The sequence below is a fragment of the Rhinichthys klamathensis genome, unplaced genomic scaffold, assembly GCF_029890125.1.
Source record: "Rhinichthys klamathensis goyatoka isolate OS25496 unplaced genomic scaffold, OSU_Roscu_1.1 h1tg000192l_1, whole genome shotgun sequence".
In the NCBI taxonomy this organism is placed as follows: Eukaryota; Metazoa; Chordata; class Actinopteri; order Cypriniformes; family Leuciscidae; genus Rhinichthys; species Rhinichthys klamathensis.
The window spans coordinates 3,889,899-3,903,717 of NW_026606718.1; the positions used below are offsets into that span (position 1 = coordinate 3,889,899).

The following is a 13,819-nucleotide window of genomic DNA, read 5'->3' on the forward strand; positions in this document are numbered from 1 at the left end:
ATGGTGTCTGCATAAAGACAAAGATGTCAGAGCTCTTAACTGCCAGACTTCCTACACCTTTCTTTTGGCTCCTCTAACAGCAAGAGTTCAGTGAAGATATCAGCACCTGTTAGATGGGCCAACATCTGAGGAGCCTGAGGTGTTTTAAAGGGAATCAGCACGTACAAGGTATTTCAGAGCGGCATAATGGAACAGCATGCCACCTAAAACTTATTATTTGGTGTGTTGATAAGACAGTAAAGGATGCAGAGGTTCTGAAGGTACTTTGGCTTTTTAAGAGATATTTTGCATGAAAAAGGTGTTGAGAGAAATCTGTGTTTTAAATTAGGAGCATAAAATCAGAACTATCAGGGCATGTATAATAATAATAAGATTATTTTAAAAGGCCTGACTTTTTGTATATATAGGAGTAAAGAAGAAAAAAAAAACATTTAAAAAATGTCGGACCAGCATCTAATAAATAATTGTTCAAGCATTTTTCCATCTAAATGTGCATAAGTTTTGGCAGACTCTTTTCATAAAGAGCTGGGCTTAGAGGAGGGCCAAAAAGCATGTAGTCTTTGTCCTGTCTTGATTTAAACCGGCATCTCTCCCATGGTCACTGCGTAGATGCAGAGACTGATTTAGTGAGATCAGGCAGGTAGGGAAGGAAAGTTTCTTGAAATACTGTGCAAATCTACATGGCGGACTCCTTGTCACAGGGTTTAGGTCCAGCGACCTCTTCCAGTTCAAAGTTTCCCTGTTTCTCGATGAGTGGAGAGCTTTCTGGCTTGGAGGCGGGGTCTTCTTCCTCCACTCGCACCTTACTTAGCTCCGCCCCCTCCTTTTTACTGGTGCGATCCACGAAAAACTGCAGAAGACCTGCTCCGTAGGCGTCACCTTCCACATTGATGACGGTGCAAGTGCGATCGCTAAATGAAGGGGAAAAAAGGCAATTATCCTCATGGGTTCAAAAATGAGAATGAGGATGCAATAATATAATAATGTCTTTTAATGCAAACAATTCTTTTTCTCCTCCCTATCGCTTTCCCACACCAACTTTCTCTTTAACTAAAGGTGCTCTGATTGATCGGGCGCCAATCGTTATCAGCCGATAATAGCTTTATACTAGGGGTGCAGTGCACGATTCAGAAAATGTCACGATTCAATACCGATTTTTTGTCTCAAGATTCGATTCAAAATCCGATTCGCAGTATATAAATGTAGTTTACTTTTTCCTATGTGATTGATTGCAGTAGACACAATTTAAAAGAAAAAAAAACACAACAAATTAAATGTAGTTTGATATTACTTTATATGTTTTCATACAAAAATAAAAACTTTTGCAACTAAAAAGTGCAAAGTGCCAAGCTTTGGCCAGCTTTCAAATACATTTAATTCAAGTTTAAAATAAAACTTAAAGGCACACTGTGGAACTTTTCAACCTTTATAATATATTACCAAAACCCATTGAGATGGTACATCGACTTACAATAGGTTGAATGACACGTCTGCCGAAGCCTGAAGGTGTCTGTATCGCTTTTACTAGCACTATGTAACTTCGGGTTTCGGGTAGGAACCCGAGCACAAAAAGAACTACAAAATTCGACCGCTTTACGGCATACGTCACTTCCCCCACCACCCCAACTTCCTCAAATTCTAACGTGAGAGCTCAACCTGAGCTCAACTCGCGTTTGATTGCCGGCGTCTGTATGTTGTCGTCATGGCTGAATCAACAGCTACTCGGAAGAAAGCAAAGATTTTGTCAGAGGAGACCAAAAAAAGAAAAAGGGAGAGTTTAAAATAAACATCGGCATAAAAGTGTATATAATGTAATATTTACTGCGAATTCGTGTAACAAAACTGATATAAGTCACAACATACTGCCGTATACAAATGTAAATGTTTTTTTTTTTTCTTTCAGCTCATATGTTTGTATTTGTGTAAAAGGAAAAACAAACTGAAGACTACAAATAACGGAAATATGTAGTGAGTTATATCAGTTTTGTTACACGATTTCCCGACTACTCGATTTCATCTCCAACCCATTGCAAAGAGATCCTGAAGACGTTAATTGTTTGCTTCAGGTGTGTTTGATTATGGTTGGAGATGAACTGTGCAGGACAGACGATCGGCAGGAGCAGGATTGGGCAACCCTTGTCAATGCGACTTACCTGATCAGACATTGTTTTCTGCGTATGCTACTTTTATTCAATTTGTTTTCTGTATAGGATTTATATTATTAATCTTATATTTATATTAATATTTTGGTCAGTAGTGAATCGATTAACTTTCTCCAACATACAAATCAAATGCCGTCTGCACACACATACAGACACGGGAGGTTGACCGGTTGACTGTTTGTTGACTTTTGCGACAATGCTGCGGCGCTTGTGGCCTCTAGGGGCACTAGACGTGAAAATTACAGGTCGAGCGCACCCTAGTGGCCAAAAGTTCCACAGTGTGCCTTTAAATAAAAAGCTTTTACATTTAGCTTTAAAGTGCTGTAGTCAGATCAAACAATTATGCTAAATGTGGTTTAAGGACTACTTCAGCTACCAGGCTAACTGTTGAAATGTGAACTCGACTGGGCACATTGAACTTCCTAAAAATATATACTAATGTCATAGAACCCTTGCGAAATTATTTTAAATAGATTTTAAAAAGCCACTGGTACTGGTAACATCTATGGTTAGATTGATTTGTTTAGATACAGTGAAGTCGTTCATAGGCGTAATTTGCGGGTATCTCCAGTTAACTAGCAGAGCATTCATTTAGTTTGCTATTAAATAAGAGATCTGTTCTTTTTGAAATCAAGCTGAGCGCTCGTTTTCCGCTGCTATCAGTGTCATGGATACAGTGTTCTCTGTGGCTCGCACAGTCTTCACTCGGACACGCGCTTCAATCTATCGTCGTTGTGGAGACTCCGGTGAAATCACAAAATAAAATGCACACAAACGTGATGAACATATTGGGTTTTGATGAGAGAGAGAAAAAAACTATACGAGTGCGGTTTAGAGCCCGTAACCTCTGACACGCTTGGCAAAAGATCTACAGAACTCAAACATAAGATCTGCGGATCGATGCATTTATTTACGGGTTGAGCAGAGAGGCAGCAGTTTGACCAGCGGCGGCAAGAACTTGCAATGTAACTATTTATCAGACCGGCCCTCGCAGCCTTGAAACACTACCGGACCACCGGTAAAAGTCCCGACTCACCCGATTGCCACTCCGCCCGTGCACGCCATAAAAAAAAAAAATATGAATCGATTTTTGGAATTCTATGAATCGATTCTGAATCGGTAAAGATTGAATCGCGATTCAAATGTGAATCGATTTTTTTGCACACCCCTACTTTATACATTTTGATCTGTGGTCTCTATAAAGGCTGATCAGATGACGCAAAAAATGGCGAGACAATTTTTCTATGCACAGCTGAAATTATTAATAATCGTTTCACTTCAGTCTGGCAGCTCTACCAGATGTCTGAAAAGGACAATAAATTTGCAATGTCTTTGCGGAGAGCAGAATGTTGATAAAGTCAGATCTGTTTTTTATTTGTATTATTTATTTCACAGTAATGCTATATTTGTTAAGCTCTAAGCTGTTCCTACTCACCTCTAAGAGAGGGAATGAAATATGTTGCTTTCCAATAATTAAAGAGTTGTCAATTCACGATACTTTCTCATCTCTTAAATTTTTTTTATTCTTAAAATACATTATTGTAAAGAATAGTACTATTTATTTTGGCGTTCGGTATCGGCCAACACAGCTTCCACTGATCGGTAACCGGCCCCAAAAATCCTGATCGGAGCGCCCTTATCTTTACCCCACAAAAACATCTAAACCCAATACTCACACAAGCCAGTCCACAGCCAAGATGAGTGACAGATCGTTGGTGGGCAGCCCCACTGATTCTAAAATAATGGCCAGCGTCAGCACCCCTCCTGCAGGGATCCCAGCGGCTCCCACACTAGACGCCGTCGCAGTCACGCTATAAAGGAAATAACAGTTAGTCTACAAAATCAACATCTGCCAATCAAGGTACGGAGGTGACTAAAAGACATCCAATGAACTCACAGGATGGTGATGACCTGGACGAAGTTCAGCGGGATTCCGTTCAGCTGAGCGATGAACACCGCAGCTACACACTGGAATAAGGCGGCTCCGTCCATGTTGACGGTGGCTCCGATGGGCAGGATGAAGCGGCTGATGTGCTTAGACACACCGTTGTTCTCCTCCACACATTTCATCATTAGGGGCAACGTGGCGGAGCTGATCAGAAAAGCTGATGGTTATTTTCTGCTTAATTATGCATATGCAATACTCATTTAATAAATCTAATCAAAACAAGGCGAGTAATCAAAATTAAATATGGTGTAATAAAACATATACAATACTCTAATAGGCTAGGAATCTGATCACAGGAGACAGCTGAGGTGCATGATACTTCCACTTGTGTTTGGATCCAAGACGGATGTAAATACCAGGGTTTTTTTTATACAGACCTAAACTTAACATTTAAAATAGACGTTCCAAAAGGACGCTTTAGTAGCGATGCCATATTTGTTGAATTTAAATGTATATTGTTGAATTGAATTGTATTGACAACAACACATACTCTTTCTATAACTGCATCCATCTGCTATCAATGGCTGAAGCCTCTGTTAATAGCTCTAAAATGACGCTTTGGAATTAGCAACGGAGGCTTGGGGTGAGATGTATAAGAAATTAGTCCTACACACAAGAGTAGTTTAAGGACAAAAACCTGAGAAATGTCTTGAAATACATCATCTTAATGTTTTGAGGTGTGGTAACCGTAGTATAAGAGAAATAATTGACTTATTGCCACTTGGTGGCAATAAGTAAGGAATAATTGACTCGGGACAGTTAAATTATTCGAAATAATAATCCACACCCACGGTGTAAGTCCACCCCGAGTCAATTATTCCTTACTTATTACCATATCAGCTTCACAGGTTTGTACATAGCAGATAGGCTATAGATTCAACATTGATCAAACAATTCAATAAATAAGCATTTTAATAAAATTAAATTCAGATAAAAGAAATCTATTGTATGTACAATTCTAAGTTTGTCCTGATAAAAGCCGTCGTCTCATGACATTAAAAATTGGGCAAACCAAAAACATACACTTTATAGACCAGTTAACCTTTAAAGAGAAGTTTACCCAAAAAATGTAAATCCATTTACTGAAAATTCATAATACTAGTAGTAGTAATAATCTGGTGGATTTTGAAAAGCAGCTTGAGACTGGATTTAGATTTTTGTACTGTAAAGGAATACCAATGCTTTATGTTTAATAAAAATATTATAATAACAATAATAATAATCGCATGAATATTTAAATCTGTTGCATTACGCATATAGTTTAAGACTGGATTTAGATTTTTGTACTGTAAAGGAATACCAATGCTTTATGTTTAATAAAAATATAATAATAATCACATGAATATTTAAATCTGTTGCATTACGCATATAGTTTAAGACTGGATTTAGATTTTTTTTAAATGTACTGTAAGGAAATACTGATTTTTTTTTTAAACTATTACATTTGTGACACTTTTTGGTAACTTTATAATGTAATAATTTCTCAATGTAAAAATAATTACATTATGAGCTTCAGATTTTATTACATTTTGAGAAGTTTTACATTATGAACATTTTTTTTACATTAATAATGTAATGCCTATTAGATTATGTGCAGTTATTAAATTATGAGTCCCTCACCCTAACCAGACTGGCAGACTTACGTCACTTCTAAATTCGTACTGGCGGTGCGAATGCAGCCAGGAAAATTATCCTAAGGGAACATTTAGTTTTCAGGGGCCTGCCCTGATGGCTAGTTCCTACAACTGAGTTCCTTTAACTGCTCGATGCAAAAGCCCATATAGATGCCAATAAGACCCTTTATTTTGAAGAGTGTAAGTAGCTGCTGTTCATTTACCTAGAGGAGGTTCCAAAGGCAGTAGCCAAAGCGGTGACCAATCCCAGCAAGAAAGTGTAGGGGTTCTTCCGTGTAATCACAAAGTAAATGAGCGGGAGGACGAGGAGACCGTGGATGGCATGGCCAACGACGCAGCATGCAATGTACTTCCCGAGGCTGGCGAACAGCATGGCAACATCCTCCATTTCCACAATCTTAGCGGCAACCAGGAACATGATACCCAGTGGTGCATACCTTCAGACAGGAAGACATCGAGATATGGTTTGACAGAAGTAAAGAGATGAATGGGTAGGACACCGTGATCCACAAATTGGGAACAAACATCAACGACAAAAAAAAAAAGTACATGATGTTCCCTCACCACATGATCCAGGAGACCAACACCATGGTGGCCTCGTTGAAAGAGTTGAAGAACTTAATAAGGATCTCTCCTTCCTCTCCAAGTTTCCTCAAGGCCACCCCAAATACCATAGCAAACACGATGAGACCCAGGATGTTCATGCCATCCACATCTGTGCCAACTGGAACCTAAACAAAAAGACACAAATGACTGAATTTAAAGAAAAAAGGGGGGAAAAAAAGATTTTTTTAAATGACATTCAACCACTAATATTTAAATGTTTTAATACATTTCTAGAATATCTAGATTTTTTTTATCTAGAATAAATATTATATTGATTTTTATTTATATATAAAAAAAATCTATGCATTTATAGAATACATTTTTTTAAACATTAAATATTTTTATATTAGATATATTTGTATAAATATATAAATGGAGTTTCAAGGCAATCCTACGGTAAATCTGGGACTTGGTACCTTTTCCAAGGAGAAGATGGTCGAGTTGGTTTCATTCTTTACAATCCTGTAACCCGTGGCATACTGTGAAGAAGAAACGTTCAGAATCATCTAATAATCACACGTCACGTAAAACACATCTTCTTTTTTTCATGTTAAAGCAAATCTTGTTAAACCTACCGACTGAAAGGCAGCTGATACCAGGTTAGATGGGAAGATATTTCTGAAAGGAGGAGAAAGGTAGAAATTATATAAATGACATACTTTAAAATCAGATATCAATGAATCAGCCAATTAAATCAAACAAATCCTAACTAGTTAATGTCAGATGTTGACATTTTCATATCTCGCATTGACTAAAACAAAAATTATACTTCAGTTTAAGCGTTTACTAGGTATACCTGACACGTGACAAATGTTGTCATCAGCATAGTACTGTACGCACATGCGCCTTGAATTTATTTGCACTAATGAGCATTTGTGTAAGTGGATTTAAATGAGTACAAAGACATTTTCCTCTCATATCTTCTGAAAAGAAACAGCGCAGACATTAGACAAAGAAGCAGCCTAACTTTCAAGTGCATTTGCGTTGAATGCATGTGTTCGCACAAGTTATCCAATAGTGTTGTCACGTAACTGGAATTTTCAACTTCGATACAATACCTTGAAAAATATCAATCTATTTTCGATACTACAGGGAAAACTGCCATATTTACCGCCGGCAGTACTCGGGTAAGAAATACTACAGAAATTAATCAAATGTGAAATATCACGATAGTTTTCATTGTAAAAATTAAATACAGATTAATGCTTACAATTAAAGTTACAACAGTTACTCAGTCAAGAGCAGCGAGTGATTTTCTCCTTGTATTGTGCAGCATGTTTATTAAACTATTGTCACTATAAGAGCTTATGCACGGATCCGATATACTGTTACACAACATGCGTTTCCTCGCAACTATTTACGTACCAAAACTGAAGACTGGCAATTTGACATAATTTGTGTTTTCGACCATTAAAGTGCAATAAGCCACAAAAAAAAGTCAATTTGGCGGGCTGTTTGAGAGGTGGCTTTATGTGCACACAGAGCGCCGCTTGTATAGGTTAGTGGTGCACACACTTTTAGTGTGAACGCAAAACCTGCGGGAATTAGTAAAATGATGCGCAAAACAAGCACCATTCCACCGGAGCGAATGAGAAGCATGAGTGAGAGGATGCGGGTGTGAGTCAATTCGCCATTGGAGAGAAGTGTATTGGTGTATCGATACTGCAGAAAAGGAGTATTGGAATCATTTCAGAATCGGTACATATCGAAATAGCGATATTTTTGACAACCCAACTATCAAATGGAGTATATTTGAAAGGCTATGCATTCGGCTGTATGTATAAGCCAAGCATTCACATCAAAACTGAAGTACACTTTGGACATTAGCAAACACTATTCAGAACAAGGTAGTGAGAGAACAAATATCCAATTCAAGCCACAGTTTCAGCCCACCAGCAATAAAAATCCTCACAGACCTGACCAGCCAATCTCTGAGCGGGCTGATGTGGAAATAACTTGGAGAATTTAGTCTGATTATATCCCTCAACTAATCCCAATTCCACACATTACCTCCTACCCCTATAACCCTATTCCCTCTAAAGGAGAAGAACTAGATGAGCACTAGGACCTGCCTGGAGACGGGGATTAATGACAAACACAGACATTCAGGAACATTCCGGCATCCCTGACCTTAATATGGTCTGTGTGCGTACAAAAAAAAGGAAGTCTTCAATCGGATGGAACAATAATGACTGGTATGAGGTTAACATGCCACTTTTTGCCCAAGCGAAAAAAAAAGAAAAAAAAACGTTACATTTCCAAGAAAGGCAAGTAAAAAGCGTCGTTATAGACTTTATTCTGAACACGTCTGGAATCTGTTGCCCATAGGGACCTTAATAAATCGCAATCATTCTCACTAACACCTAAAGAAGCCTGGAAGGTTAAAAAGAAAACCTACTCACCCTCTTATTTTATCGCTTTGAGTTATTAAGACTAGCTGAGCTAAATGAATATCATAATGCCTGTCTTATGTTTCAAATTGTTAATAGTCTGAACTCTAGATTGAGTGGTCTTGTTCCTATCTCTAGCCCCCAGCACATATACCAAACGAGAACCAAACCACTCATATCTGGAAAATATCGCCGACATGTTCGTCCCAGTATGAGTGTTGTCTGTAGGGGGCCGCAGATTTGGAACGGGATTGATGATGGCCTTAAGGTGTTGCCCTTTATCTCCAACTTTAAAAGACAACTAAAAAAATATTATCTATCAACCTATATTTAACATATTTAAATGTCTTGTCATGGACTACTGGGATGTATGTGTATGATTGTATGTGTATGTACTTTTATGTATGTACTGGTGCGCTTTGCGTGCTTTCCGTTCTTTTACCATTGTCTGGTTGCAGGTAGTAACTGTGTACTTTGTCTGTACCACTTATTTTTCATAAACTATGGGCCCCCACCCATAAGCTTTTATTAGCTTCTTTGGGGGACCCATTCACTATACCAAATTCTGATTCTGTACCCCCGCTGTATTATAGAATTTGATGGTAATGGTATTTGTGAATAAACTCTGATCATCATTGTGGTGATCATTCATGTTTGTATGTAAGGTGTGAGGATACGAGCGTTATCGTAAAATAGTACAGCTGAAGCAAGATGAGACTGGAAAACCGAGAGAAAAACAACTGTAGGCTGTATCCCAGACAGCAGGTCGCTGCCATACATCTATGCCAGGGGTCGTTCCCACCTCAAATTTCCCTTGTGTGAACATTCGAAAGAAAGTTAGAACTTAAGATAAATGCAAAACTTTTTATGAAACCCAAACCAGGAGGAACCTACACTGGTAACACCAGTTTACGCCATTGAAACATTTGATGATGACGCACTCAAATGTGTCACAGGTTTTCAAAGCTTTTTAGGGATCATTTACAACTACTACCAATACCATGCAATGACAAATATGTCAACAACTTAATGACCGTAAGGCGTGATGGAAGTTTCTATACAGGCGTGTAAAAAGGGAGACACGTCAAACAGGACCTTGTTGAAACGTGGCACTCAACACACCTTGACAAAAATTTTATCAAAGATTTATCTCAAGTCCAGTGTTTGCTTACATATTAAAAGTATCTATTAACAGATACATATAACTATACTCTAACTTTGTCCAGTCTAAAAAAAACTCAGTTTACACAAAAAAGGCCAGGTTGTGCGGGGGGTGGATCTCACATGCACTGTACATAAAACACACACTAATGGATTAAAAGAACAAATCACCCAGAAATGAATCATTTACTAACCATCATGACATTCCATGACGCATTTGACTTGCTTTCTTCAGTAGAACCGAATGTTCAAGCTGCTTTTTTCCATACCTTGAAAGTGAATGGTGATCATAGCTGTCAAGATTACTTCAATTTCAGTCTGTTTGGCACATAAACCAAACAATATGGCTTGAAAAGATGTAGCCTAGCGCAGGAGTTGTCTAGATCACTATTATGGTGGTTTTTGGCCCTTTTTCACGCTTAACAGCTCATTCGCTGGAAAAGAGCAGGGTGAACATTTTTCAAAACTTCTTTTGTGTTCCACAAAGAAAGAAGGTCACAGGTTTGCAACATCAAGACTCACTTAACCTTTAAGATAAACTATATCTTTTGCGTAATACGGTGGAATGAGGTCTTGTTCCACGTGTTGTTGTTGTCAGGGTCTTGCCTTAGACAAGCTGATAAGGCAACACAACTACAGATAACAGCTGAAACAACTTACAAAAACAGATGCCAGAACGTGCTGTTTGTAAACTTTCAATAGAAAGACAGGGTGCATGTAAGAGTGTGAAATCAGCAGGGTCCACGCCACAGTGGTCCTTGTGCTTGTATGGCAGGACTTATTCACAGTGAAACTCCAAGAGAGAAGGGACCGATGGATGACATGAGCTACATCAGCTGCCTAATTTAACACTACTTCTGTTGTCCATGTTTGCACATGTGTGTGTGTGTGTGTGTGTGGCCCTCATGTGGCAAGCATACGCCATCTACGAGACACAGGAGCAACACATACGTTTCAGTTTGGCTTTAAATTAGGAATCCCAACACAAATAGACTGAAACCTTTTTCTTTTGAATGATAACTTATGTATTCTGAGGAATTGGTCCAAGTATGAAACAAGAAAATGCATGATGAGGAAGCACATGAGGACTAAAATAGGTGTCTGTTATGGTAAAAAAAAAGAAAGAAACAAAAAGTGACCTTTAGATTTAGAAGTTATTAAACTGCATTAACCTAAAGCAGCCTCAATGCTGTTATAACAGGCTTTGGCTTTTTAGCTCCTTTGGTCATGTGGGAATGAATAAACGACTGTTAGCAATCGAAACCCGGCCTCAACAATTATCAACAATTATTCCTTTCCCAGTCTTGAAACCGGAATCAATGGCAATGAGATGCGGAGAAAGAACCACTGCATCTCTGTTAAGGTGACCGGATGTTTAAAACAATATTTTATACCTCATTTAAATGGTTTTCATCTATTACCTAAATGGGGACCTAAAAAAAGATTAGGTATTGAGTTGAAATGGCTGTGTGATATTTATAAATAAATAAAAGCAAAAGGTATACAGTACAACATTTCATCTCACTTTGTGGCCGACTGACATTTCCAAGGACAGTCCACCAAAAACAGGAAAACCCTGTTTCTCTCGGGTCAGGTCACCCTAATTTGTGTCAGTGTAAATATTTACATTTTGTAAATATTCTAATGAACATGCTTGTCTGGTGAAATTTATAGAAAATGTATAAACGGTTTACAAAAATGTATTTGTTGTTGTTGTTTTTGTAGGTAAAATAAGAACACAGTGTCCTCTTCACATCTCTCTACAACACATGATGAAATTTGACCTGTTTACAAGACAGCAGGGCCAACCCAAAAAACCCACCCATAGTCGTTTTTTTATGCGTTTCTTATGGAGTGCAAGAGATGTTTGCCTCTGTTCAAAGAATAAATATTTTCATTAGAATGTCTATTAATTTTAATAACTACGTGCCTATTATGTCCATGCACCGCTGAAGGAAAAAATAATAATTTGTGCATTTATTTATATAATGAGTGGCGGAACCCACACCAAGAAAAGGGAAGGCTAAAGTGGCACATCTATAAACTCTGACCATCAACCTGCATCCTCTTCAGAGCGGATTATGCGCCAACACGCGCGCGCGCGCAGCTGATGCAACTCGAGCGTCTGTTTACAGCACATGCAGATCAACGTCACGCAACCCACGCTATATAGAGTCAAAACAATGTCACTGAATGAATTTACGATAGTCGATGAAAAAATAAGTAGCGTTAATAATAAAAAAAAGGTTAATTTTAAAAACATAAACTTAAGGCGGCTCATGAGCAGTAATTACTTTTTCCCCATACATGTCGCCAGTCGGTGAATGCTCCGATTCACTTTATGTTGGCAATAACAGTAGTTTTTTTTAATAGATGTTGTACAATTGTTTTACTCTAGTAACAGTCACAAATGTTTCAACCCTTTCTTGTTCTTGGCATAGTTACTTAATGTGTTCTTTCCTCTTCCTGTTTGGCAAAGCTACGCTGGCAGATGAATGGGGAGTTCGAATAATTTCCGCGAATCGGTTCTTTCGAACGGTTGGCTTATAAAGGTACTAACATTCAGTTCTTCTTGCGTCATGTGGTCGCATTATGTGGACGGTTGAGCATTATTTTAATAGTGGTGTTTATTTTCTACCCCAGCTCAAAATGTGTTTGCACTTGAATGAAAAAATGCTTTTAATGCCAACTTTGTTTTATGCGTGTTGATACAATGCCTGTATTACGATTGTGTTCATTTCTGCTATTCAATTCAGTTCTACTCGTGAACGAAATGCTCAGACCGTTCAAACGTGGAAAAGGACCATTCAATCATTGAAAAGATCCGACTCAAAAGAAGGCTGCCTTTACGTCATAATTCATTAGTTTAAAGCTAATTAAACAACATGAAACAGTGTGGGTTTAATTCTGAATCAAAAACGCGAAATGTGTGAACACGTGGCGTAAATTTGCGGAAAATTTTACAAAGCTTGACGTCAGGTTGTTGACTCACCTTATCAAGTCTAAAAACGAATCGATGACTTCTTTGGCTTCGGGAACACCGCTGTCATCCAGTGAGTTGAGGGATAGTTTTTTCCCGTCATTGGCACCAGGCTGTATAATGAACGCCATAATAACGCCGATAGTAGACGCGATCAGAGTGGTCACCAGGAAGAAGAGCATCGCCCAGCCGCCCAACTTGCCCAGGGCTTTGGGGTCAATGCTGGCAGCCCCGGACACCAGACTACAGACCACCAGAGGAATAATGATCATTTTGAGCAGGCGGATGAGCAGCTCACCGGGGAACCCGAAGTAAATGATCTGAGTGCGGCTCAACCCGGCGCTGCGCACGCCGAGCCCGATGAACACGCCGATGATGACCGCTGACACCGTCAGGATGACCAGCAGATTGGCCATGGCGATCCGTTTGAGCTTCTGCCCGGTGGTCTCCGGCGCGCTCGTCTTGTGGTCACTCAAGCCATTGGCGACGCCGGTCGGGTCGGCTATGTGCGCTTCACCGTTGGACGTCTTTACAACGTCTATGGAGATCTTTTCTTCCGTCATTGTGCTGTCTGAAGGTCTCCTGGTGTCCGGAGAGTGAATGTTAAAGCGCTAGGAGTCTTTGGTGTGAGCTGATTGTCTCTGCTCTCTCCTCATGTGCTGCTGGCAGCGTGGAAGTGAATAAGCGTAAAGAAGACGCGCGTTGGTGGAGGAAGTTACAAGACAACGTCATAGGGCGGGGGCGGGGCGTTCATGCAAATGTGCTGAAAAAATACTTATCTAATATCCTCTTGAGAGTGAGGTTTAGAAATTTAGATATACAGCAGGTCTTGTTGATGAATAGCCTATATCATGTAAAAGTGTATATAATAGGCTATACAAGTGGCCTTAAGTGTATGAATGCCATTAAATAACTATAGTATCAAACAAATATCAATG

General features: G+C 39.0%; 1 protein-coding gene across 1 annotated transcript; it reads right to left on the reverse strand.

Moving 5' to 3' along the window:
• On the reverse strand, window positions 1-13,556 carry slc1a5 (solute carrier family 1 member 5). The gene is made up of 8 exons (XM_056262487.1): window positions 12,894-13,556; window positions 6,926-6,968; window positions 6,767-6,829; window positions 6,309-6,475; window positions 5,948-6,181; window positions 4,060-4,254; window positions 3,839-3,973; window positions 1-911 (listed from the first exon to the last, which is right to left on the reverse strand). The coding sequence occupies exons 1-8, from the start codon at window positions 13,442-13,444 to the stop codon at window positions 677-679; spliced, it is 1,623 nt and encodes a 540-aa protein (XP_056118462.1). The 5' UTR covers window positions 13,445-13,556; the 3' UTR covers window positions 1-676.
• Window positions 13,557-13,819: the final 263 nt, after the last annotated feature.